General features: G+C 50.3%; 10 protein-coding genes across 10 annotated transcripts; 6 read left to right on the top strand and 4 right to left on the bottom strand.

Moving 5' to 3' along the window:
• Positions 1-922: 922 nt before the first annotated feature.
• Positions 923-2,864, top strand: NCS57_00815600 (uncharacterized protein; the record flags this gene model as incomplete). The annotated part of the gene is made up of 6 exons (XM_053057983.1): positions 923-1,096; positions 1,157-1,247; positions 1,304-1,560; positions 1,611-1,709; positions 1,762-2,089; positions 2,149-2,864. The coding sequence occupies 6 exons, from the start codon at positions 923-925 to the stop codon at positions 2,862-2,864; spliced, it is 1,665 nt and encodes a 554-aa protein (XP_052911814.1).
• Positions 2,865-4,192: 1,328 nt separating this feature from the next.
• NCS57_00815500 (HET domain-containing protein) lies at positions 4,193-6,634 on the top strand (the record flags this gene model as incomplete). Its single annotated transcript, XM_053057982.1, has 1 exon — positions 4,193-6,634. The coding sequence occupies one exon, from the start codon at positions 4,193-4,195 to the stop codon at positions 6,632-6,634; it is 2,442 nt and encodes an 813-aa protein (XP_052911813.1).
• A 62-nt stretch (positions 6,635-6,696) lies between these two features.
• On the bottom strand, positions 6,697-8,839 carry NCS57_00815400 (MFS domain-containing protein; the record flags this gene model as incomplete). Its single annotated transcript, XM_053057981.1, has 9 exons — positions 6,697-6,873; positions 6,935-7,405; positions 7,456-7,843; positions 7,898-8,018; positions 8,067-8,164; positions 8,213-8,295; positions 8,344-8,480; positions 8,531-8,633; positions 8,726-8,839. 9 exons carry the CDS (start codon positions 8,837-8,839, stop codon positions 6,697-6,699), a joined length of 1,692 nt encoding a protein of 563 aa, XP_052911812.1.
• Positions 8,840-9,527: 688 nt separating this feature from the next.
• NCS57_00815300 (MFS domain-containing protein) lies at positions 9,528-11,565 on the top strand (the record flags this gene model as incomplete). The annotated part of the gene is made up of 12 exons (XM_053057980.1): positions 9,528-9,634; positions 9,690-9,758; positions 9,808-9,910; positions 9,967-10,034; positions 10,090-10,167; positions 10,223-10,366; positions 10,419-10,470; positions 10,521-10,721; positions 10,777-10,964; positions 11,015-11,078; positions 11,133-11,220; positions 11,288-11,565. The coding sequence occupies 12 exons, from the start codon at positions 9,528-9,530 to the stop codon at positions 11,563-11,565; spliced, it is 1,440 nt and encodes a 479-aa protein (XP_052911811.1).
• Positions 11,566-11,726: 161 nt separating this feature from the next.
• NCS57_00815200 (uncharacterized protein) lies at positions 11,727-12,902 on the bottom strand (the record flags this gene model as incomplete). The annotated part of the gene is made up of 1 exon (XM_053057979.1): positions 11,727-12,902. The coding sequence occupies one exon, from the start codon at positions 12,900-12,902 to the stop codon at positions 11,727-11,729; it is 1,176 nt and encodes a 391-aa protein (XP_052911810.1).
• Positions 12,903-13,236: 334 nt separating this feature from the next.
• NCS57_00815100 (Arylsulfatase) lies at positions 13,237-15,233 on the top strand (the record flags this gene model as incomplete). The annotated part of the gene is made up of 5 exons (XM_053057978.1): positions 13,237-13,343; positions 13,393-13,540; positions 13,595-14,353; positions 14,402-14,767; positions 14,820-15,233. The coding sequence occupies 5 exons, from the start codon at positions 13,237-13,239 to the stop codon at positions 15,231-15,233; spliced, it is 1,794 nt and encodes a 597-aa protein (XP_052911809.1).
• Positions 15,234-15,938: 705 nt separating this feature from the next.
• NCS57_00815000 (uncharacterized protein) lies at positions 15,939-17,345 on the bottom strand (the record flags this gene model as incomplete). Its single annotated transcript, XM_053057977.1, has 6 exons — positions 15,939-16,342; positions 16,399-16,466; positions 16,521-16,638; positions 16,697-16,866; positions 16,922-17,121; positions 17,178-17,345. The coding sequence occupies 6 exons, from the start codon at positions 17,343-17,345 to the stop codon at positions 15,939-15,941; spliced, it is 1,128 nt and encodes a 375-aa protein (XP_052911808.1).
• Positions 17,346-18,507: 1,162 nt separating this feature from the next.
• NCS57_00814900 (uncharacterized protein) lies at positions 18,508-19,480 on the top strand (the record flags this gene model as incomplete). Its single annotated transcript, XM_053057976.1, has 2 exons — positions 18,508-18,616; positions 18,693-19,480. Exons 1-2 carry the CDS (start codon positions 18,550-18,552, stop codon positions 19,478-19,480), a joined length of 855 nt encoding a protein of 284 aa, XP_052911807.1. The 5' UTR covers positions 18,508-18,549.
• Positions 19,481-20,256: 776 nt separating this feature from the next.
• On the bottom strand, positions 20,257-21,109 carry NCS57_00814800 (uncharacterized protein; the record flags this gene model as incomplete). Its single annotated transcript, XM_053057975.1, has 2 exons — positions 20,257-20,448; positions 20,507-21,109. The coding sequence occupies 2 exons, from the start codon at positions 21,107-21,109 to the stop codon at positions 20,257-20,259; spliced, it is 795 nt and encodes a 264-aa protein (XP_052911806.1).
• A 708-nt stretch (positions 21,110-21,817) lies between these two features.
• NCS57_00814700 (MFS domain-containing protein) lies at positions 21,818-23,670 on the top strand (the record flags this gene model as incomplete). The annotated part of the gene is made up of 6 exons (XM_053057974.1): positions 21,818-21,967; positions 22,017-22,159; positions 22,207-23,018; positions 23,076-23,261; positions 23,316-23,485; positions 23,536-23,670. The coding sequence occupies 6 exons, from the start codon at positions 21,818-21,820 to the stop codon at positions 23,668-23,670; spliced, it is 1,596 nt and encodes a 531-aa protein (XP_052911805.1).
• Positions 23,671-24,277: the final 607 nt, after the last annotated feature.

The raw sequence follows: 24,277 nt of genomic DNA, 5'->3' as shown, positions 1-24,277 counted from the left end.
TCTGCCCAGTGGGGTGTGTATGTCAGCATACCATCCCCGCCCTACCGGCTGCCTCCCTGCGGGTCTTGAGACACAGGACATTGGCTAGGGTGCATAGGATGTACTACCACGGTGTTCTTCTACAGATAGGTCTTACTATGATCAATATTTTCGAGTAGTTCTAGTGACTCGGTTCCCGAAACTTCCCTTTAACTACCGCCATTTCACCTAAATTTAGTAAGACTGCACTCTTTTCTGCTGGGCTCCTTTGGCCGCTCAGTAGGTCGGCAATAAAAGTGTCGTTATTATCAAAGTCATGATGAGGCGAACTTTTCTGGAATGGATGAGATTACAGACACTGTGGTTCCTTCTTTGGACTTCAGTTTACCCCTGCTTGTGAAGTAAGGAGTACTCACGGAATAATCTAGACTTCCTTGTCAAGAATAGGGCTATCTATCTATAGCTCGGTTATGGTCAGCACAGTGCCATCGTTCTTCATCGTAACTAAAATATCGAAGGTTCTATTATACGCTGTTGGTTGTGAAGTGCGCTTAGCTCGCCCCTGAAACCCAATCTGAATCGTAATGCCACTTCTCAGGGCTCGTGACATAGCGATTCGCTCTTCCGACACCGCCATAGGGGAGGGATCCCAAGCGATCTCACAGAGGCGTTCAATGGAATGTTCAGTATGGGCTTTGGGCCTCGTTTTGGCTGGGTCTAGACCGCATGGTGGACAGAGTAGAGACGCTATCGATGTTTAGGGCCCAGCCATTCGCTTGACGTTCCCCCTTGCGGCGAATCCAGCCCTACGGGGCCGTCGAAAAACGGAGATTTGACTAGGCTGATTCTTTCAGCCCATTGCAGCTATTTAAATCAGCATATAGCACCTGACAGTCCCTGTCGACAATTTCTTGGAGCCATAGTCACGAACGGATACTGCAAGATGCGGTATTCCCTTCTGTGTCTGCTGCCGTTTGTGCTGCTCGCACATGTGGTTATCGCTCAAGGCTCTATTACTGATGTTTGCGCCGGTATGAAAGGCGTTTCTGGCTGCAAAGTCTCCATCACCGTGCCCACCGGTGTCAAAGTGAACACCAAACGCAAGACGGTGAAAGTGGTAGGCTACCGGCAATAATGAGATGCGGCTACCACCAGTTAGCAGCTAACGGAGGCACAGTACAACAAGTGCAAGACCAAGAAGCAGGTCAAGTACAACTGCGGTACCAAGCAGAAGCCCAAAACTTGTACTAAGACCCAATGTGTGCCTGGTAAGCTGCACCCCTTTGCTATCAGGAGGAGGGATGTCTTGCTGACGCCCGTTTAGGTTACGACGACAAGATCCAAAATGTGCCCTCGAGTTTGACCGTCCTTACCAAAAAGATCAATCTTTGCAACCAGATACGCAGTATCCTTGGCAACACCATCGGGAACAAGTTCATCAACTCGAACAATGCACTCTGCTCATGCTTCCCCAAGGTGAAGCAGCTGGAGAGCAGCGGGAAGTTCACTTCTATCTCGTCCAAAGGCGAGCTAAAGTCGGAAAACAGCAATGTCATCAAGACTGCTGGCGAGTTACAGACGGTAAGCTGGCCCTAGCCCACAACTCGACGCCCTCTTCTAACTGATCAAAGTGCATCGCCAATGCCGGCTTCCCTGTCAAGGATAACAAGGCTGCCGTCCTTGCACCCTTGAAGCCCAAGGATGGTTGGGCTTTTGCCCCAGCTGCAGAGGTATAAGTACTTGCGGTCCACCAAGCTCGATCAGTACACTTACGCTCATTAGATTGATATGAACTTGTACAAGAACCTGATTGATCTTACGGTCCCCTGTCAGGCTGGCTCCTGCAACGTCAACCTCATCCGTGATACAATCAAGAGCTACGTGACAAAGTCATACGAAACGATGAAGCAGCCCATTACTAGCATCGTGGGTGACTGGTACGACAAGATATATGAGCTATTGGCAAGCATACTGGCCTATTCTCAAAGCTGCGACAACGTGCAGTTCACCATACAGGATGTCTATACTGAGATCTCCGACCTCGCAACCCAGATCTGCGAGACGCTTCACAAGTGCGACGGCCCAAAAGTTGACGAATTCCTACAAGAGAGTAAGGAAACAGTTCCTTCCTATGCTGGATGCCCAAAGTGTCTAACATGTAGTGCGTAGCCTACGACCTCGTTCAAATGGTTGGTGACCTCTGGGAAGCTCGAAACCCTCTCGGCACCGCCAACACTGCCCTGACGGGACTTTTGGGTCGCTCCAGCAAGCTGAAAGATGAGTGGCCGACAAATATCTTGACCACGAGTCAAATAGTCAACGCCATCCAGCAAGGCCAGTTCAAGACCGTCAACGACATCTTCAAGTTCATGCCCATCGCCACGGATCTTCCGGCGTTAGCCTCGGACATCCAGACAGCCTCATTTGCCCTCTTCGATATCCTTGATCAGTATCAACACGTCGCAGAAGAGGCCTTGGTCCTGGCCAACAAGCTTATCGCCATCGACTGGACAAAGGTCCCAGATGAGGTAACTTTTAACGACGGAACCTACAACCGGCTCGTAGTCATACAGATTTTGATCAACAGCAAGATAAAAACATCTGTCGAAGGCTATGTGGCATCGTGCAAAGCACTGCAAACGGCCCTGGACAACTTCTCCTTGACCAACGGCCGCTACAGTGTTGTCAAGTCGGTGGTTACCTACCAGCGATTCAGCACCGTTTCCATGGACATGCCCTGCTCCAAGATGATCAAGCAGGTTTTCAAGAAATCTGGACTGACTACCTCGTTTACTTATCGAACGTTTTGGAAGTGCAAGTTTAACCAGGCGGCACAATACCCTCGGAACCACATTCCATACATGCGGATCCGAGGCAACGCTTAAAACAAACACGGGCTTGGTTGCGTAACATAGAACTTTCCCCTTGAATAAATTTAAATGCCGTTTTAGTCTTTTCTTATATTGTCCCTCACTTGTCCCGACATATTCTAGACTGTACCTGCATAGAGGATAACTTGCCATTGTGGATATCCCCTGGACGTAATTTCGAGGTTTACGTTGCACATATCAAAGAAACCTTTCTACTCCTTGAAATGAGAACAGCTATTACTCCTGTAAAGAAATTATTCAACGATTTCCGGCGCCGTTTTGCGATGTTGGGGTTGAATGCTGGTCCGTGTTGATAACCATGTTCCCAAGTACTGTAGCAAGTGCCCTCTTCAGAGCTATGACGATTGCAACAAAAGGAATGATATAAATATCTACACTGTTTTCTAACGCTAATAGAAGCATCCAAAGCCGTGCAGTATTCTGGAATATATGGTGAGGATGCCCTACATTAACTAGTTTAATACCAGGTAAATGGCTCGAATCTATGGCTTTCGGTCACCAGGAGTTGCTCCTGCAGTGACTTTCTGAAATCAACAATGAATGAACATGTCAAGTAATTACCCCAACATACCTTACAGACCAAGTTTGGCGCCGGTGGTGGAGTAAGATGCGCTTGTCATGGAGAAATAAGGAATTTAAAAAAAAAAAAAAAAATGAACAATAAGATCAAAGCTGTGAGTGAGGATGGGTGTCGGACATTTTCCCCCGGGGTTTTTCTGGCTAATAGTTCAACTATATTTCTCTGACTGGGCTACCTCGATCTGCCCTCTGGGTATACAATGAGGTTAAATTACTTTAATAATCCAATTGTTTACACGCTAATCCTACTTATGAGATGCTTTGGGGGAGGGCGATCTCAGCTCTCTTTAACCCTCGGGAAGATGAGTAACATGAGACTAAACTTGATTGAAACGTGGTATGACTGGAGTGGCTGCTTTCACAGCCTCATTCACGGCCAGCCCAATTTTGGCTCAGGTGATTCCCACAATCGTGATATGGATCCTGTTTCTCAGAATCATTGATTCTAAGATGGATTGACACGGGCAAAGGAACTAGCTTTCTTCGATTCTCAGCCATATAGATATCTTCCAAGATAGATAAAAAAGAAATCGACAAGTTGATATATAAGGAAATGAACTAAGTAGTCTCGCTTCTCTGCACATTTGGCCAAGAATCAGCCACGTGAGTTGCGTTTCAACCCCTCACAGCCCCCTCTTAACGCACATTCCTTTCCTCTCTCTTTCCTTTAACTTTTTCATCCCGTTTTCACATTGAACCCTCTTCATCGATTCCCAAGTGGCCTGTAGCGCAAACCGACCAGAATGGCACCAAGCAGCGACCCTGCCTGCATCGCTGAGCAGAGGTGTACTCGATGTAGTCGCATCCCCTGGAAATTCGATATTTGGTTCCTGCTGGCAACATTCCGGAAGTCCAGAGACAGTGAACATTTCTCAAACCGGCTTGATGACGACTCTCTAGACGATCTCGACTTTGCGCTCGATGCCCTGCGCCGGGAACAGAACAATCCATTGGCCAATGAGCACAAAGACGAAGCAAAGAGAGGCATAGGGCTGGGTAACTTGAGCCAGAGCCAAGTGGACCGTCTGCATTTTCTCGTTCGACACCCTTGCGATAGTAATCAAGATGAAAGGATCAGCCCCGAACGAGGAATCGACCTCCGGGATACAAGTAAAGGCGACAAAGAACAAATCAAGATCGCTATTCACATGGGGTCCCGAAGAACAGGAATTACAGTCTACTTCAATCACCACCCAACCTTCGCCGCACTAAAACAGGCGGCCACCATGGGTTGCTACCTCTGTCGGACTCTTCAGGCCGGGCTAATTCCTGGGCCTCTGAAGAGGCCACTCATTGAATTGAAGACATGTCCGGGAACAAGGCGTTACGGGAAATCGGAATACGAACCGCCAGCTGGTTGGACGGTGCAGTTGAATGAGTCATCCCTGCCAGGAGAAACGGCAGAGGAAATGGGCTCGTTTTTATTCCCCAAATGTATTTGGACTAGAAATAACCCTCTACTCGTCCCCAAATTAATCATCTACACAGCACTTCGGCGAGAAACCCTCGATGTGGATCTCGAATGCCTTGTCCGTGACGTCGTTCGGCCCTGGGTCGATGATTGCGACGCCGGGAAGAGCGATCACCAACACTGCCAGTCCGTCACAGCAAGAAAACCTGACCACCTCCCCACGAGGCTCATAGACGTTAGGACTTGCCTAGAGGATCCTGTCCGCCTCGTTGTGACCAGCGAGGATATTCCTAAGGCCGCCGAGCTGCCTAAATACTTGACTCTCAGTTACTGTTGGGGCCAGTCTAATAACCCGGCAAAAACCACATCTCAAAACTTCAGGAAACGCCAGGAGAATATCGACACTGAGGATCTTCCACAGACTATTCAGGATGCTATTAGACTCACAAGGGCCATGAAGATTCGTTACCTCTGGGTAGATGCTCTGTGCATCATTCAAAACTTGGAAGACTTTTACCTGGAGGCCACGAAGATGGAATCATACTATGCCGGCGGATATTGTCTCATTTCGGCTACAGGCTTCTCGGACAGCTCTGAAGGGCTATTTCCTGATCGAAAAATCGGAAATTATCACACCAAGACGTGCACATTTGGTTACAGTAGTCGAAGCAAAAGTTACTATCTCCTAAAGAACCCGTCCGAAAAGCTCCTATGGGAGGCCTGTCGACATCAGCCTGTGCAGGAACGAGCCTGGTGTCTCCAGGAGCGCCTACTCTCTAAAAGGATTCTCCACATTACCGCTGAAGCCGTCTTTTGGCAATGTCCTAGCATACGCAAAACTCCTGAATTCTATCGAAATTCCGAATCATGGCCTTCAGAGATGGAGATAGAGAGAAAGATAGCTCATATGGCAGACGACTGGGGTCTCTCTCCCCGCGGCTGCTTGAGGAAGATCGAGCAAGTGAAGAGGAAAAAAAAGGTTCAGAAGGCAAGGAAGGATCTGTCGGGGAGCTATAGTGCTCCCCTGATTATTGGATGTCACAAAATTCTCAACCAGCCCTCTACGACGGACATGTGGCTGGCTTGGACAAGACTGATCCAAGATTATCTGTTCATGGAGCTGAGCTACGAGGACGACCGGCTGACCGCGATTCAGGGCCTTGGTCATCGGTTGGCCGAGCTCCATGAAGACAAATACTTTGGTGGCATATTTCTGTCTCATCTTGCCCATGGCCTCCTTTGGAGGGGCAAAAAGAGACCACAAGGCCGACGATCAACACGCTGTCCCACCTGGTCTTGGGGAGTTGCCAAGCCGATTGAATTTATTAGTTTGGAAAGTTCCCTGGTTTCTAACATTGAGGGTGACTCCATATTTCCGCTTTCAACTAGTATGATTCCGAGGATGGGCCGAGAAACGCGGAGCCTTCATCTAAGGGTGCCGCTGGTGCCAATGGCTAAGTTCACACTCCAAGGCTCACCAGCCCTCAAGACGTCCGCAATCTGGGTGTATCGGGATGTAGAGTTTACCCTCTACTTCGATGAAGAAAATTTGGTGCCTTGTGATTTGCGCCACGTCAAGGTCATCCTGCTTGGATATACACAAGGATGTGAATCTCTGGCTGGCTTGGTTGTTCGTAATAACATGGGGAGTTCTCAGTACGTGGAACGAACAGGATATGCCGAAGTGAAGGCAATAAATTCAGATATGATGGGCACGGCATGGGGATTGGATAAACTGTTCGAGCCTTGGATAGAGAGTGTCAACCTGGTCTAATAGGGTTTCGACTAGAAGCCTTGGTAACATAGCAATATCACAACTGGCTTCCTACATTTTCTCTACAACAACCGCTTCTCGTACAATGACAGCGAAGCCAGTAGGCAAGCACTGGCCAACCCAATGCAAAGTAGGAAAGACACCTGAAAGCTAGAAACATAGGCTCCGACAACTAAGCTGTGAGCCTCCCCCCTTAGGCTTTGGACATAGGTGATGTCAGATAATGCCTTCCGGATTACCTATGTTGATGTTAATTTTCTCCTCCAAAACTTTTATGTACCTTAAAGTAGGAGAACTAACCTCAAGGGTATTGTCAATACCGCCTCCAATAAGGGCCTTGCGCAGGGCTGATCTCAGAGCACTTTGGAAAGCGGCACTTGCAGAGCATAGTCCAGCTACGGCTCCTACACTGCCACTAAGATACAATCCCGAGCTTGCAATAGCCAAGTCGTGTTCTCCAACCCCAGCTGCGAGCGCAACAAAGGTGGTCGAGTGCGCAATGCCGGTTGCGAAACCACCCGGGAACACAAACAGTGACTGTAAAACAGAAGTGTGGCCACGCCAGAAGATGAGGAGAAGAGTAAAACAGAAAGCTGAGCTAAGGGCGGCAAAGACTGTCGGAAGCTTGTAACGGCCATATCGCTTGATGAGAAAGCCAGCAAGAAGACCTCCCGCTGTGTTACCAACGATTGACGGAACCATGTAGGCCCCTGCCTCTCCAGTTGTAGCATTTTTGGTAATTTGGAAATAAAGAGGGATGAAAAACATCAACTACAAGGAAGTTAGTATTTTGCTCGGGTAAAGGGGCGGGGAAAGCGAACAGCAACTTGAGAGGCATTTTGCATTGTGATAATGACAAATGGTGTCAGAACAGCGCGACTGGAAAGAAGGTGGAGAGGGAAAATAGGCTCCGCTACGCGGGACTCTACCATCACAAAGAGCAGCCCGCTCACCAACCCTACTCCCCCGAGAGAGTAGATGAGAATCGATGTCCAAGGGACTTTTTCGCCGCCAATGTCCACGATAAGCAAGAAAGACAAGATGGTCACGCTCATAAATAATGCGCCGGCAAAGTCTATCCTTCGTAGCTTTGAGGCGAGGCTGCTCTTGGTCGCGTCTTCTGAGTCCTGACTCCTCTGTGGGACCTTTAGGTTAAAGGCGACGAGAAGCATTGCAAAGATGGTCAGAGGAGCCTGGCCAGCAAGTGCCCTTGAGCGATATCTGTCAGTCTTATTGACCTCTGCGTCGCTTTGGGGCACTTACCACCGCCAACCTACTGCTTGTGCAAGGAAACCTCCAACAGCACCGCCTGAGGATCTGCCGACAGTTTGAACAACGTTGACGTAGCTTCGATATGTAGCAACGTCTCTGAGAGGTACAAGATCTGGTTCATGTTAGAAATTGCAACGAACAGGTTGTTTGAGGATGTTACCGGTAATGATGATTGAGACGAGGCACACCATTCCAGCACCACCCAGACCCTGTATGGAGCGGGCGACAATCAGCTGTGGCATGGATTGGCAGAAACCACTAAACTCCAAGTTAGGATACTTCAGGATTTTCGACAGTCAAGCGCACCAGAGTAGGCTGCCAGCAGCGAACAAGCCATATGAGAACTGAAGCATAAACTTGCGTCCAAAGATATCACTGAGTTTACCGTACTTATCGAAGTCAGCAACAATTCTTGACAGGCCTGATATAGGTCATACCAATGGCTGGCCCATGCACATGGCTAGCATATAGCTTGATAAAAGCCAACTGGCGTTTTGAAGATCATTGAACTCAGATGCAATGGCTCCATAGGTGGCTAGAACCAAAGAAGTGTCTGCTTGGGAGACAAAGACTCCTGCGGCGTGAAATTAATATTTGCATGGGAGCTACCAGCATCACACCAACCTATGAGAAGAACAGATAGGATCCCGAAAACGGATCTTTGCTCTTCATCTTTTGGTGTTTGTGTACCCGTAGGTGGCTCGGCTCGTTCATTTTCCTCCAATTCCTTTCCATGTAATTATTTAGTGTTTAAAACGTACTCCAGATAGATACAGATTGCCAAGGGGGTATCGATCAGGGCAAATAGGAGGCACTTACATCGTATCGGTCAGTTTCACCGGAAAGTAAGGGCGTTACTTCATCAGGATTCACTTCTGACACAGTCTGGACGGACCTATGCTTGGTTAGATCTTGAGACTTATGAGTCGCCATACTGCTAGGGAACAGAATTAGATAGCTCGAATAGTCATAACCGATTGAGAGCAACTGACAACCCTATCAAGCTTACCTTCATGCCGTGGCGTTTTATGCCCTTGTTTGACACGACGCTGAGCTTGGCGACGGAGTTAATCCACGGAAAAAACCCGACCCAGATGCCCGCGATAACGAGTTGATGCTCATACTTAGGGCCGATGACGTGCGAATATCTCCCCTGGCTAACCCCACAAAAGCTGCACCATCTGTCATGTTAGCTCGACAACTTAACAGCGGAAAATATCCAAGTGAGCTACGGGTTGTGGGGGCGAGATCCGATGTCCGAGGCTATTCTTTCCGTGGTATTCTCACGAGCATGCTCTTCTTCACGGGATAGGTCGTTGTGAGGATGCGGTGTTTGTTCCGCGAAAGTAGATCATCAGACCTAGCGGTTGCGTGCTAGATACAGTCAATTAGATGGCAATTCCAGCTTTTCCGAGTCTTGTACATGAGTCATGTTAGTTACACAACATCCACAACTCCCAAAAGTGACGGGTTGGCTGCGTTGCTCTCTCAGTTGAGCATGGTCCAGATTGCGTGACCAAGCAGGCGTCGATTAAAAGATGCCGAATGCTACGATGGCAAGTAATCATCACTTCTCTGCTCAAACCTGTTCACCCGAGTAACCGGCCAGTTAGCAGTTGAAATGTCAGAGAAGCAATCCAACAGTGTCATAATTGACAGCGATGATGTTGCACGAGACCAGATACCACCCGAGTGGTCGGCCAAGGAGGAGCGAAGCCTAGTTCGAAGGTACACGACCTTGAACCTTGCTTACACGGTGATTGAGGCTGATCTATTATTCAAGGATTGACTTTGCTGTCATGCCCCTGCTGATCATTGGTTTTTTCGTTCTTCAGCTCGATCGGTCAAACATGTAGGTGCTGCCGAGTTTGTTGTCGGGATCTTGGCTTACCAAAGAACAGAGGCAATGCAATGACTGATAACTTCATGGCAGAGGTTGGAATCAATCAGTTTCAGTATAATGTCGGCAACCAGCTCATGTATTTGGGCATTGTCATATTCGAGGTGTGTAGTGTTGTCGCCTACTGGCCGGGAGTCGAGCGAGGCTAACATCTGTCAAGATCCCCTCAAATCTCGTACTCTACCGTGTTGGACCGGCGGTTTGGATAGGATTCCAAATTTTGGCCTGGTAGGTGAATTGGATAGGATGAGTATCAACAGGGCATTAACAACTGTGAACGCAGGGGCCTGGTGGCTACGTTTCAAGCCTTTATCAAGGGCCAAGGGTACGGTGCCTATTTGGCAACTCGCTTCCTCCTCGGGTACGTATTTCCCCTTTTCAGACTCGTGCTCCATTGTCATTAATACATCTTGTAGTATTTGCGAGTGCGGGTACATCCCGGCAGCTTTGTTCACCATCACGAGATTCTACAAACAAGAAGAGACAAGCAAGCGATTTGGCATCTTCTTTGTCGGGAATATGGCTGCCAACGGCGCAGCTGGGCTTTTGGCCTTCGGGATGTGAGTCGTAAGTACTCGAAAAAGGCTTGAAACGATTTCTGACCTGTCGTAGCCTTCGAATGAGAGGTATTGGCGGCTTATCGGGATGGCAGTGGCTGTTTCTCGTAAGCTGATACCGTCTCGAGAACCTTTTCCGTAACTAACAACGCCACAGATTGAAGGAATGTTGACTTTGGTCGTTGCTGTTGCCTTCATCTTGTTCTTCCCCCGATCGACGGCCAAGCCAGTGTCACTTGTTGGACTACGGTACTTTAATGAGCACGAGGCAAAAATCCTCACTGCACGCGTTTTACGCGACGATTCCACCAAGGTCCAGGCCAGAACCAACGTCAGCCGAGAAGAGCTCAAGGCAGCTGTGAGTGAAGAGAGCCGGCGTCTTCATTTCCATGAGTACTAATAGTCTTTCCTAGTTGACAAACTGGAGACTGATCGGCCACGTCTTGACCACCATCCTCTGTCTTTCTGCCCAGGCTTCTCTCTTTGCTTTTGCACCTTCGATCGTGGCAACCTATGGATACGGAAAACTTCAAGCGAATGCAATGACATCAATTGGATACTGGATTCTCCTTGTCACTACGGTGACCTGGGGCTGGATTGCGTGAGTTCTATACCAACTAATCAAAGCTGGATGGAACTGATCGGTGATAGTGATAAATGGGGAAAACGAGGTCCCATGGTCCTCTTGGGGGTCGTTATCGGATGGGCTCTAATTGTAAGTGAATCTAACGCCACCGGTTAGGTCGAGAAGATACTAACACGGGGCCAGATTGCGAACCGAGTTCTTGTGAGAACAGACAAGGTGGATGCAAAGTTTGCTATCCTAACTCTCATCATTGCTTTCAGCTTCAACTGGCGTACGTGATCCTCACAGAAGCCTCTTTTCTCACATATGAACCCGAACAACAACTAACAACTATACAGACCCCGTTCACGCCTCCTGGGTATCACTGAATGCCAAAAGTGCAGGTGAGAGGTCCGTCACAATGGCCATCTTCATCATGGCAGCCAACACATCCGGCATCGTAAGCGGCCAGCTCTTCCAGGCAAAGGATGCGCCACGGTATCAGACTGCTTGGACGGCAACGGTAGCCCTGTCTTGTGCTGGGGTAGCGGTTTGTACTTGGACCAATCTCCAGTACTGGTGGCTCAACCGCAGGAATGCTAGAAAGGGCTACACTACCTTCGTATACTCCTACTAGATTTGATCAAGACAATAAATGGGAACGTTCAGTGCCATAAACGGTTGACGAATACCCTCAATTTTGATCTGTTGAGACACTTGGAAACCTAGAAGTCTCCCATAGCTGTATCGATAAGAACCCATTGGAGCTCATTTCTAAATTCTACAGCTACATGCTTGTCACTCTCTCCAATTAATAAACGGTTCCAAGAAAGGAAACGCCCTACACACTTCTTTACTAACTACCCAGTTCTCCCTCCTTCGAAGATGCGCCTCAAATGCAGGATGCAACATCAAACTCTGCTTATCCGGGGACTCTACAAACGCAGTCGAGTCTGGATACGGCCAGCTGACCGACAGCGATCCTCCGGCTAATCTTCTTATTTCCTCGAAGCGGCTCAGGTCCATGTGCTTGATGAGTGCATCCCGGGCGTCTGGCGAGGTAACGGTGCTGATCCATGCGGCATGGGGCACTGTCCTTTGTAGCTCCGTCGGTCTGAGAAATGGTGGCATTTTTTCGTATGTTTCCTTGGTGCGGCAGACGAGCCAGCGTATCAGATGAGACAAATTGTACATGAATCCAATGCGCTCGGGGAGTGTCTTTATCGGGGACCGCCAGACTTGAGCCGCCACAGTTTCGGAAAAGGTCCCAGGTAAGCCCTGTTCAACGTTGCTTGGGCGGTTGAGTAAAGAGTTGATGCTAGGGAAGGCGGGTTTTTCGAGTTCTTCGTCTTTGTGGAGACGTGCTCGCCAGGCTGCCGCCGTGCTGATGATGACCTCGTCCAACTTTGTTGTGGCCGGAATATAGAGAGGCATCATCTGCCATTCGGGTGTCTGGTTTTGGCTGCTCGTGCTGTCCCATGAGCCTAGGGTTGTGTCGTATGAAGGCAGATCCGTACTCGGTGCCTCCATCGGGGGCGACAGGTTGCCCATGACACCCGCGAGGTCCCAGTCCAGAAAGTTCAGATCTTGAGCTGCGCCGAAGGAGTGGATGGTCATGCCTGTGCCAAGATCCAGAGGGAGGGAGTCAAGATAGCTCTTGATGCTTTCTTCAGATAGGAGTGGCACTGACGTCGATGCCTCAACCTCGCCATCGGTGCTTGTCGGTTGCGTTGAAGCTGTCCAATCGGTCGCTGACGAATGTGACAATGATGGGAGTTGCTCATTGTCGCGTGCTCGATACTGCTCGAGCAAAGCCTCAGCCTCTGCAAGTCGGGCGGTCAGCTCAGCGACCTTTTCCTCAAGCGTCCGTATGTAGGCCTTGTTCTTGGCCCTGTGGTGCCTCTGGTTATCCCGGTCGATCGCCCGCTTCTTCTCGGCTTGCTCGGCCGTCAGGTTGCCCACCCGACGACTCATATTGGCGTTGCTTGCGTTCGTATCCATTTGTACAAGCTTTGTCCCCATCAGTTTGCAATGTGTCATGTTAGTGGACTTTATGGGATCATGTACATCTCCACTCGTCCGCATGGCATGCTGAGGTGCTGGAATGACACCATCGCGGATTGAGACGCAGTGTCATGTTAGCGCCCGATGGGGCCCGCACAGCGAAACCCTTGTCTTGAACTAGCTTGTTAGTCGTGGAAATGGTTACCGAGTATCAAATGATGATACGAATAAGTAGACACTGCCTTCATCTCTCGAAAAGTTTTTGCATCGATTGCTATGTTTGTTGCAGATCACATTCACAGCCATGAAGACTTCAATTGCCCTCTTGGCATGCCTCTCGTCCCTTTGGCGGGAGGCGGTAGCTTCACGTCAACCCAACATCCTCTTTATTCTCACGGATGATCAAGATTGGTGAGTCTCTTTCCAACAACATGTACGTCATCTAAGATTTCATCTGAAGGCACATGGAGTCTTTGAAACACATGCCACTCCTTCAAAAGTACCTCATCAACGAAGGAACACTGTACTCCAACCATTACTGCACTGTGGCCCTCTGCTGCCCTTCTCGGGTCAACCTCTGGACTGGAAGAGCCGCGCACAATACCAACGTAAGTGGAGCTCGAGAAGGTCCACCTAATGCCCAAATTAACTCGTACCCCTAGGTTACAGATGTCTGGGCTCCCTACGGAGGCTACCCAAAGATCGTGCGCGAGGGTATCAACGACAATTACCTTCCCCACTGGCTCCAAGCCGCTGGATACAACACATACTACAGCGGCAAGCTCTGGAATCATCACACTGTGGAGAACTACAACCAGCCATACGCCGGAGGCTTCAACGGTTCCGACTTTCTTCTGGATCCCCACACCTATCAGTACCTCAATGCAACCATGACTCGGAATGGAGCACCACCGGTTAACTACGCTGGACTCTACTCGCCAGATCTCACAGCCCAAAAGGCCTATGGGTTCCTGGACGAAGCCTTGTCGAACGAAGAGCCTTGGTTCCTGGTCCACGCTCCCATTGCCCCTCACGGGACTGTTGATCTGACCCCAAGCTTCTTCTCCGATGCGCCCAAGTACGCAAAACGGCATGCCCACCTGTTCAAGGACTACATCATTCCACGAGATGAAAGCTTCAATCCCGAGGTCCAAGGTGGAGTCAGCTGGGTCAAGGAATTGCCGCGTCTGAACGACACTGTCATTGCCTACAATGATGAATACCAGAGAGCAAGACTGAGGGCGCTGCAGTCTGTTGATGAGATGGTCGAGACTATGATTAAGAAGGTTGAAGCCGCCGGTCAACTTGATAATACGTACATCATCTACACCACCGACAACGGATATCACATCAGTCAGCATCGAATGCATCCAGGAAAAGAATGTGGCTTTGAGACGGATGTCCACATTCCTCTCATTATTGTGAGTCTGTAACAAACCCAGGATTGGTAGTAGCTAACCCATTGAAAGCGCGGTCCAGGTGTTCCCGCAGGACATATCTCCCAGGCGGTCACAGCTCATACCGACCTTGCATCGACCATCATGGGCCTCGCGGGTCGAGCCTTGCCCGATACCGACGGAACTCCCATTCCGCTCAGCATTGATGCTGAAGCCGAGTCAAAGCAGGAGCACGTTACCATCGAGTATTGGGGACTGGCTATTCCAGAGGGCATTTTCGGCTGGTATGGCGAAAACAACATGAGTGATCCAGGCTATGGCGCGCCAGGCCATGCCGCCGACAAAAACACATACAAGGCCATCCGCGTAATTGGAGAAGCCTACAACATCTATTACTCCGTCTGGTGCACAAACGAGAAGGAGTTTTATGATCTCAAGGTACTTGACCTCCTTTCTTCATAAACTTCGTGAGCTAACAAATTTCGCATAGACCGATCCTGGAGAGGTCAGAAACCTTCTCTCTGAAGAACATAGCTCAGCTAGCTACAGCCTTGGTGGACGATCACTCGATCAAATCCTTCCACGTCTCGATGCCTTGATGATGGTTCTCAAGAGCTGCAAGGGGCGCACCTGCGTTGAGCCATGGCGAGAACTTCATCCTTCTGGTGACGTCAACAGTCTCCTAGAGAGTCTTGAACCCGAGTTTGATGCATTTTACCAAGGCCAGCCCAAGGTCAGTTTCTCGGACTGCAAGGTTGCGTATTTTCCCGAGTTTGAGGGTCCAATGGAGGTCAACAAGTTTAAGAAGGACTCTGAGGATGCTTGGTGGTGGCCGAAGGAGCTAAAGAGAGATGTTTCGAATAGTGATCACAAATACCGAGGCCGATGGAGTCACTGGACTTGAAAAAGGTGTATCTGAAGGATTCGATTGAATATCCATGTTAAGGCAGTGACGCCGCGAAGTTGCTCACTAACCTCCAGGGTGAGAGAAAGACTTGGCGGGAGTTTTCAACAGAAAAATGGATGAGATCTTGGCATTCATAGCCTCACTCCTCTTCAATACCATTCCCTTAGCACCATCAGCAATCTCCCTTGTCTAGTTCGCCTTGTTAGTTCTACGTCGAACACAACCAACAACACGTATCATTGATTAATGTCAACGATTAATTGAGCATCTGAGATCTGATTGCGTGGGGAAACGGGTTAGCGAAAAATGCAAGGGTCGATGTTCTGAATCTGCCCAACCCATATCCATGTAAGTACTGTTCGCCTCGCTTGTGAGATACGAGATCGATAAGAGAAGTCCGCCAAATATTGTGTAATAAGCGATAGGTCGGTTCAACCCAGCTGGCAGCACGAGGAAGGACTGCGTCCTCTGGGGTGGCGCTTTGGAGATGTTGGGGCACAAATAATTAATACGACTACCCTACAAGTATGGTCATCCTTATTTCAAGGGGTAAGAGGGCATTCCCTGCCAGCATCGTCACTATGTAGGGTAGCCCGTTGTTGGGGCTGTCAAGCAAGTTATTCAAACGCTTCAGGTTCATTATTCTCTATCCAACTCCGAGCTAGTGTTACAGAAAAGTTGATTTGTTTGATTTGCCTTCAATCAAACATCTTGCTTTATCGACACATTGTTCAGCGAATTTCCATTGTCGTACGACACGCTGACTTCTTGGACCCTCATAATATTCTTTCCTTCACCTTGCAGCAAAATGGTTTCGTCGCTATCGTTCTTGATCGTAGTCGGATCTCGAGATGCCTCGGCGCTGGCAAAGTTGCTGCTGCCCTTGGGATATCCGAGGCCATTGTCCTTGCGTTTGTTCGCATACGAGCTCATGTGGAATGAGCCACCGGTGTTGTAGGCTGAGTCGTCGTGTTGCTGGTAGCCAGCCGAGCTCGACTCTTGGCCGCGGACCTTGTTGTATAGGGGACGAAGAGCGGGGAGGGTGACGCAGACGATGGTTGTGGTAACTTCGCTGGCGGTCCAGATAACCGAGTCCGAGGTGGCATCTGATGAATGCCGATTAGTAATTTGAAGTGGACGAAGCATGATGAGGTATACTTACAGAGATAATCGCGAGAGTTACTCAAAACCTCCAGTCCCGACGTCCTAATGACACCGCAAACACCAGCGCTGGGCATGGTTAGTTGTTGATCATGTGGGGCCTTGCCCTTCACGATGACTTACAAGACTCCAAGACTGAGCGAAACACAGATGGAAATGCGCTCCTTGCGCTTCATCTTCAGACCGCGAAGGGCGACCCAGGGGAAGGCAGCCAGTGCAAAGTCCATTGCCGCGGCGTATGCTGGTATGATAATTAGATACTGGCCAATATTTTTCAAACAAGCCGTTCCAATACTTACCACAGTCGATGAAGGCCACCACGGTGAGGCTGAGATAGCACACCTTCTGGTCTATCAACAAAGGGTTCCAGATGGATTCCACCGGAGTGCATTGCGCGAAAACGGCGATGGAAAGGAAGATGCTGAGTATCATCATGGACGCGATACAGAACCAAAGGAACCAACGGTGCCTGGTAGAGCTATCAGTTAGCGTCCATAGGGCTTCGTAAGCGAGATAGGACGTACCAAGATGCAGTAACAATGCGCAGCAAGAAGACGGCGACAGTCACCTTGCCCATGCCAATCGCCATCGAGACAACAGACTGGGCGCATAGGAGGTACAGCAAAGCATCTGAGAACTGATAAGTCTCAAGGTCATCAACATGCTGACCCATTCCATGAGCACAAGCGATTGTAGTCAAGATGGCAAAGACAGTCATGAGAAGCTGATAGATGTTAGAAACGTTAGACGGTTTCCAAGACATGACCAAGAAATACTAACCGAAGTGATAACCAGACAAAGGTCGTCCCAGCCAACCGAACCTCTGATGTATCGACGAGTGTATACTCGCGCTGCGACCAAGACATAAGTCAAGACATTCTCAAACCAGAGGACTCCAACCACGGTTCCTCCTTTACCCCCAATTCCTGCCATCACATGGGCCGCCATGGTGTTGGTTGACGCTCAAGATGAGATGTCCAAGAGTTGGAAAATTGTAAAGACACGGCAAGCAGGGAGGAACCAACGGCTCGACGGGGTGGCCAGGCCTAAAAGCCACTTCGGGAACACTTGCTGGGGGTGGACGGGAAGTGGAATTCGAAAAGGGGGGGTTTCGAAGAATATGACAGAAACGGGTCTCCCAGCATGGCGGTAGTTGGGCAATTTAAATTGCCAACGGTGTTCATGCGGCCCAAGTTTCATCCCCCTTTCCTTGATTGGGCTTCTCTTTGTGGTTCCCTCATCCGCAAGAATGGGGCTGGGAGAGACCGTTGTCTACCCGCACCTTGGAACTTTCTTTAGTGATGAAACGTGGAGTGCCGGGACCAGAATGGTTTCCTTTTTGGAACCTGCTTTGGAAACATCAACGGTTGCAGGATTTCTCGTCTGACTGATGTGATGAGCTGAACTACGGAGTGGCGTCGAGCCAGTTGAAGGAACGCCTTGCACCAACGAGTCAGACGATTTGTTCACTCATCAGTGAGCGGTACTTTACCGAGGCCTTCCATCACTCAGGGAAAAGGCCGCGTAGTTACTGCACTGGTCCCGGGACTTGCAGCAAATCTGCCAGGTCCATGATTGATGCCAATGGGTGCTTGCTCGGTGCCTGGTGCAACGGCAGATCCACTTGGCTCTGTGATGGGCATAGCAGGCCCATGATATTGCTCGGGATCGGGTAGACATGAGCCAATTTTCCAATGCCGAACCCCGGTGCGTGGAGATAATGGTCTAATTCAGGTTAGGGGATCGACAACAGATGTTACCCCGGCGCGGTTGTTAGTCTGCCGATCACGGGACGGATACGTACTATAGACTTTGCTCGTCTAACCCCCCTGAGATTTCGCAAACGATGATCGCGAAACCCTGGAGGATAGGGACCGGATGGTGGGACCTTGGTATGTCTGGTCCCCTGGCATACTGTTACACTGGACAGGAGGTTGGATGAAGTTGGTTCATGGGCAAAGATACGCAACTCGTATGATGGTGGCTTCAAGTGCATCCACCGCTTGATTCCAAGACGAAAGCCCTCACCCATGAGAACTGACAGCGGTGGATACCATGCAATGCGGAATCTCTTAAAGTTCCGCTCCCCTCGCAGCTCGTTGTAGTCATCAGAATTTCTGTACGCAGTAACCTTCCTTGTCCATCGATCACTATGGGTGGTACTTCCGACGCTAGAGTTCACGAAGGCAAGCTTGCCATTGTCACTGGGTCCGCCCGTGGTAGGTTCTCCCCTGTCGTCTCTTTACGCGATATACACAGATAACCTGATCGTCTTGCTTCATTCTTCTTTTGTAGGCATCGGATCCTACATTGCACGCGCTCTCGCTGCCAGAGGTGCCAACATTCTGGTCAACTACGCCACTGAATCCTCTGACGGTCCTGCTGCAACCCTGTGCAAGGAGCTCGAGGAGAAGCACTCGGTCAAGGCTGTGCCGTGTAGAGCCGACATTAGCAAGGCTGAGAACTGTGATAGCCTTATCGCTGTCTGCAAAGAGCACTTTGGTGGCGACGACTTGAAGATCAGCATCATTGTGCACAATGCAGCTGTGCTTTACCTCGGCCCAGTCGAGAGTGTGAAGCAAGATGAATTCGACCACATTTACCGTGTCAACGTCTTGGGCCCTGCACTGCTTACGGGCGTGTGCAAGCCCTACCTACCGACAGACCGGTCCGGCCGCATCGTCATGATGTCCAGCATCAACCCCAAAATCGGCACCCCTCAAACAACCCTCTACGCAGGTACCAAGGCGTCCATGGAGGCCATGGCAAGGGTCTGGGCCCGTGAGCTTGCAGAGAACTGCACGGTCAACACCATCAACCCGGGACCTGTCATGACTGACATGTACATGACGGCACCTGACGAGATCAAGCAGGCTTTGGCCTTGTGGAACCCTCTGACACCTCTTGTTCCTGTTAGAGAGACAGACGGGCCAGAGGTGCAGGAGCTGGGAAAGAAGTTTGGTGGCAGAGCCGCATATCCAGAGGAGATTGCGAATCTGGTCGCCATGATCTGCTCACCTGAATCTAGCTGGATGACTGGTAGCTTGGTGAGCGCCAACGGCGGCCTAACGTTCAGCACTTAGGCGAAGGAGGATAGTTTCCCCATGTATATAGGTGATAAGGGTTGTCGATCTCATTGACTGAGTCTCAATCACGCCTTGATGTCCCTCGGTGATTCGCAAGTGACTACGAACTTATGCCCTGAACTGGCTGATTGATCAACTGACCTCAGGATTGAGCTGGGTCTAACTGCCACTCTTTGCTTTTTTGCCTTTCGCCTAAATCCCCCAGCCGTTACACTATCCAAAACTCCACTAGGGGGGCCGGATGCTACAGAACTTCCCGGTTCACCCTTGCATCGGGCCGCATTAGAGCGGACTATCTCGAGTTGGATCCTGTCTACCAATCACCACTTGGGGTGATCTTGCTGAATCACGATTGGACGTCAAACGAGCGGGGAAGAGACGGGTTTCGTAGAGTCCCTAGTCGCGACCCATCTCAAACAAGAGATGATCGTCCCGAGGAAATTTGTTCGGCAGAGCTCGTCTAGGGCAAGCGGCCGCTGAGTGACCTTGTTGGGATGTCACCAACAGGGTCTTCTTGTTCCCCGGGTGGCACCCTGGCGCCGGCCATGGTTCCCCGGTCACGCCGGTAGTTGGGTTGTGGAAAAGATTATGCAAGGTTCACGCCGAGGAACACTGACGGTGAATAGTCCGATAGCGGAATTAAGAAATACAACTGGGGAAAAAAGCAAAGTTTCTCGTTTCGAAAACGCAAGGATATGTATGGATGTACAAAGTTCTACAGTTGTCGCGATACCAGCAAGGGCTCCTGCACGCGAGTCATGCTACATACAACATTACTTGGCCATGAAGCCACCGTCCACCGGGAGGGTGATTCCCGTCACATAGGAAGATGCCGGCGAAGACAGCCAGAGAGATCCCTGTGCCACCTCGTGGGGCATGCCGAACCGGCTCAGGTAGCTGACGGTTGGCGCGAACTCGTCGTGTGTCGTCCCCATAATCTCCAGAGCCTTTTCAGCCATGACAGTCTTGTTGGAGTCGGTTAGCTCTTACTCAGAATCGCCACAATTAGACTCATCAACTTACAAAGATGGCTCCTGGCGCCACGGCGTTTACTCGAATGCCATGCGGGCCACCCTCCATGCTCGCGTGCTTTGTCAGACCCACGAGGGCGTGCTTGGCAGCTGTGTAGGCCGGCATGTTGGGCTGTGGCTTGAAGGCGTTGATGCTGGCAATGTTGACAATGGAACCACCGCCTCCCTGGGCGATGAACTGCTTCATCTCGTGCTTGACGCACAGCGCCGTGCCAGTGAGGTTGATGCTGATCAGCTTATCCCAGTACGTCTCGTCAAAGTCGGTAAGCGGTGTCTTGTCAGGAGTCAGCGCAGCGTTATTCACTGCGCAGTCCAGACGACCAAACTTGTCCACTGTGAACTTGACGAGGGCAGCCACATCCTCAGAAGATGAGATGTCAGCCCTGGTGAAGTAGACCTCGCCTAGAGCAGACAGCTCCTTGGCCACCTCCTCGCCCTTGTCTTGCTGCACATCGCAGATGACGACCTTGGCGCCGGCCTTGAGAAAGACCTCTGCAGTGGCCTTGCCCATTCCCTGCGCACCACCAGTGATGAGTGCAACCTTGTCCTTGAGGACGGGAAAGATGGCGGCTTCAGGGACGTGCGGAGGAGCCATGGTGATTGAAGAATGGGGAATAGGTGTAGGATTGGAGAATAATGACTGGTTCGGGTGTGGAAAGAGATGTGCAGAAATGACTGGCCGAGGGAAGAACGAAGAAAAAAAGCAGTTAAATAGAGCTACTCAAGCGAAGATCAGAGACGCATTCGACTGAGGAGAGCTCATACCATGCCCGTTTTGCACCGTTGGGCATCAGACTACTCCTCGAACCATGCAGGTCTTAGCAAAACACGGCTATGACTATCAACGACAAGGATATACGACGAGATGGATGAAGGATCTACAAGACTAGGGTCCATCCTTGGGAGGGAATGTACCGCACGCTAGTCAAGTAATCCGCTGGTTTCGAACATGGGACAGCGATACATGGCAAGTGGAGCACGACCCGATTCGTTCTCAGGGGATAAGTTACATAGTCTCTGTAGGCACATACGATTCATGCCGGAAGCTGAAAGGATCCCCGTGGGCTTCGGTTGTATCGCACGGGTCTGCTATCTCTGTCAGCGCACATGGCAAATGCGGCATGCGGCAAGGTTGCATCGCATGCTGTCTTTCATTATCAGGGCTTCTTCTCTCCTCTTCCTCTAACCCCTCTGTTCTCCTCAAGGCATCTTGTGTCCCCGTCCTCGTCTGTTTTTTGTTCGTGGACGTCTCATTTTCACTTCTTTGAGTTTTTGAAAGCTTGACTGGCTAGAGGACGCAAAGATGGCTTCGGAAGCTGACAAGACTCAGCTCGAGACTAGCCAGGAGTTTACTGGCTCCGAGAACAATGACAACACTGCCAGCAAGTCTTCTTCCGACTCTGGCGATGCAGTCAAGGCTGTGACGCACTCTGTCAGCTGGATTACCTACCAGGTAAGCGATTCACATTTTGTTGAGACGAAGCATCTCTGACAGCTTCAAGGTCATCATCACAGCTGCTCTGGGCGGATATCTCTATGGCTTCAGCGCCAACGCCATTGCTGGAACATTGGCTCAGCCTTCTTTCATCGCCAAGTTCTTGTCGACCCCAGATGCCGCCCAAAGAACCGATGGACTCCTCGGAGGGTGAGTTCTTTACGAAAAATCATGAGAAACGTGCTGACCTCGTTCAGTTTCCTCGCCGGCGCCATGGTTGGCTCTCTGGCCCAGGCTCCCCTCGCGAAGCACTACGGTCGCCGTCTCTGTAACGCCGTAGCCGCCGGCATCGTCATCCTGTCCGGCGCTCTCCAAGCCGCCTCTGTCAACATTGCCATGCTCCTCGTCTTTCGCGTCATCTGCGGTATCGGAGCCGGCATGGTATTTGCCAACTCTCCTGTGTACATGAGCGAGGTGGCTCCTCCTCACGCTCGTGGATCTCTCGTCGGTATGCAGGGCGTCGGCGTTGTCACTGCCTACATCCTCTGCGCCGTCTTCAACCTTGCCTTCAGCTACGTCCACTCGGCTATCCAGTGGCGTCTCATCTTCATTGTCCTGACCGGCATGGGCGTTGTCCACCTCATCTCGCTCTACTTCCTCCCCGAGTCTCCTCGTTGGCTCATGGAGCAAGGCCGTGATGATGAAGCACTCGCCATTCTGGTCAAGCTGCACAAGACCAAGACGGACCCCAACGGCGTGCTTGCCCATGCTGAGGCGACTCAGATCAAGGCCCAGGTCGAGACTGAGAAGAATCTGCCCGGTGGTTTCTGGTACATCTTTACTACGCGACACCTCTTGAAGAGAGCCTACTGCTCTATCCTTCTTTGGGTCATGGCTCAGGGTACTGGTATCACTGCCATTGCCAACCTTGTCCCCGTCCTCATGGGTGGTCTTGGATTTGGCGTTACTCTGCAGATGGCTCTTGGAGTTGTCTGGACTGTGTGCGCCGTTATTGGATGCGGTTTCAACGTTCTCCTTCTCGACCGCGTCCCTCGTGTCAGGCTTCTTGGTAAGTTTCCACAACACACTCATCGCCAGGGACGCTTCTAACCTATCATTTCTATAGTCATCGGTGGCTTTGGATCTGCTGCTATCCTCAGCGTCATGGCCGCTCTTCAAAAGTTCTATCTCGGCACTGACGACGGCCCCGGTCTCAACGCTGCCGTGGCCATCTACTTCATCTTCGGTGCTTTCTTCACCACAACAATCGAGTGTACCGCCTATGCCTATGGATCCGAGATTTGGCCTACTCGTGAGTTCAACCGCCTTCGTCGATATGTAACCTCGCTGACATGTCGGTTTCTAGATCTCCGCAGCGAGGGCTCGACTCTCGTCTTTGCTTCCTTCTTCGGTAACTCCATTGCATACAGTGCCCCCGTGACTGTTGGCTTGAAGAACATTGGCTGGAAGTTCTACATGATCTTTGTTGTCGTCACCGTTATCAGCACCATTGCCATTTGGTTCACCTTCCCTGAGGTTAGTCCCGCCTTCAAGGCCTTGCAGCACACATTACTAACATCAACAAGACTATCGGTCTTCCCCTTGAGGAAATCAACGCCAAGTTCGGTGAAAAGGTTGAGGTCGACCTCAAGTCTGCTGTGGCCGCAGAGGTTGGACAGGAGAAGAGGGGCGAAAACATCACAAGCAAGGCCACGGCCTAAGTGGTACTGCAAACATGGCTCTTAAAACTAGTTTTAACCACCTAGCATCACCGAGACTATTAATGATCACGCGCAGTGATGACGATGGACTTTTAGATTCCTTTCTTTCAGCCAGAGGCAAAAGCAACCAGGCAGCAGCAAGTCTGTCAGACACTGTCATTATATCAAAAGATAACTTGTCTTCAATAGGTATAATCCTAATAAGCCTTAAAGATTAAATTTCTTCATGTGGTAAATCGGCTTAAGACAAGGCCCTGTCCAAATGTCAACATGGTGATACAGATGGCACGCTAGCTAAAATTCCAATGTCGGTAAGTAAGGATAGTGAGCGAGCGAGCGTGTTTGGTCCTGGATATTGGTTTATTCAGTAAGTGCCTCGTATCGGGGTGATCGGGGTGTTCCGGAACTTCTTTTCTTCGGTTCCAATGTGCAGAACCTCTGCCAATCCGCTTGAGCTGTGAGGCGCCCTCGCAGAAATGGCCTCATTTCCCCGCCCTCCGCGAAGGCTCGTACTCTTTTTAATCCCTACTAAGAAGCATCAGTATTCGCGTTAATGCTCTATCACAAAATATTCACTTTTAATTCAGTATTTTGTGCTCCTCGAATG

The sequence above is a fragment of the Fusarium keratoplasticum genome, chromosome 6 (assembly GCF_025433545.1).
Source record: "Fusarium keratoplasticum isolate Fu6.1 chromosome 6, whole genome shotgun sequence".
Taxonomy (NCBI): domain Eukaryota; kingdom Fungi; phylum Ascomycota; class Sordariomycetes; order Hypocreales; family Nectriaceae; genus Fusarium; species Fusarium keratoplasticum.
Note: the sequence above shows the minus strand (reverse complement) of the source record. Positions and strands in the feature narration are given on the sequence as shown.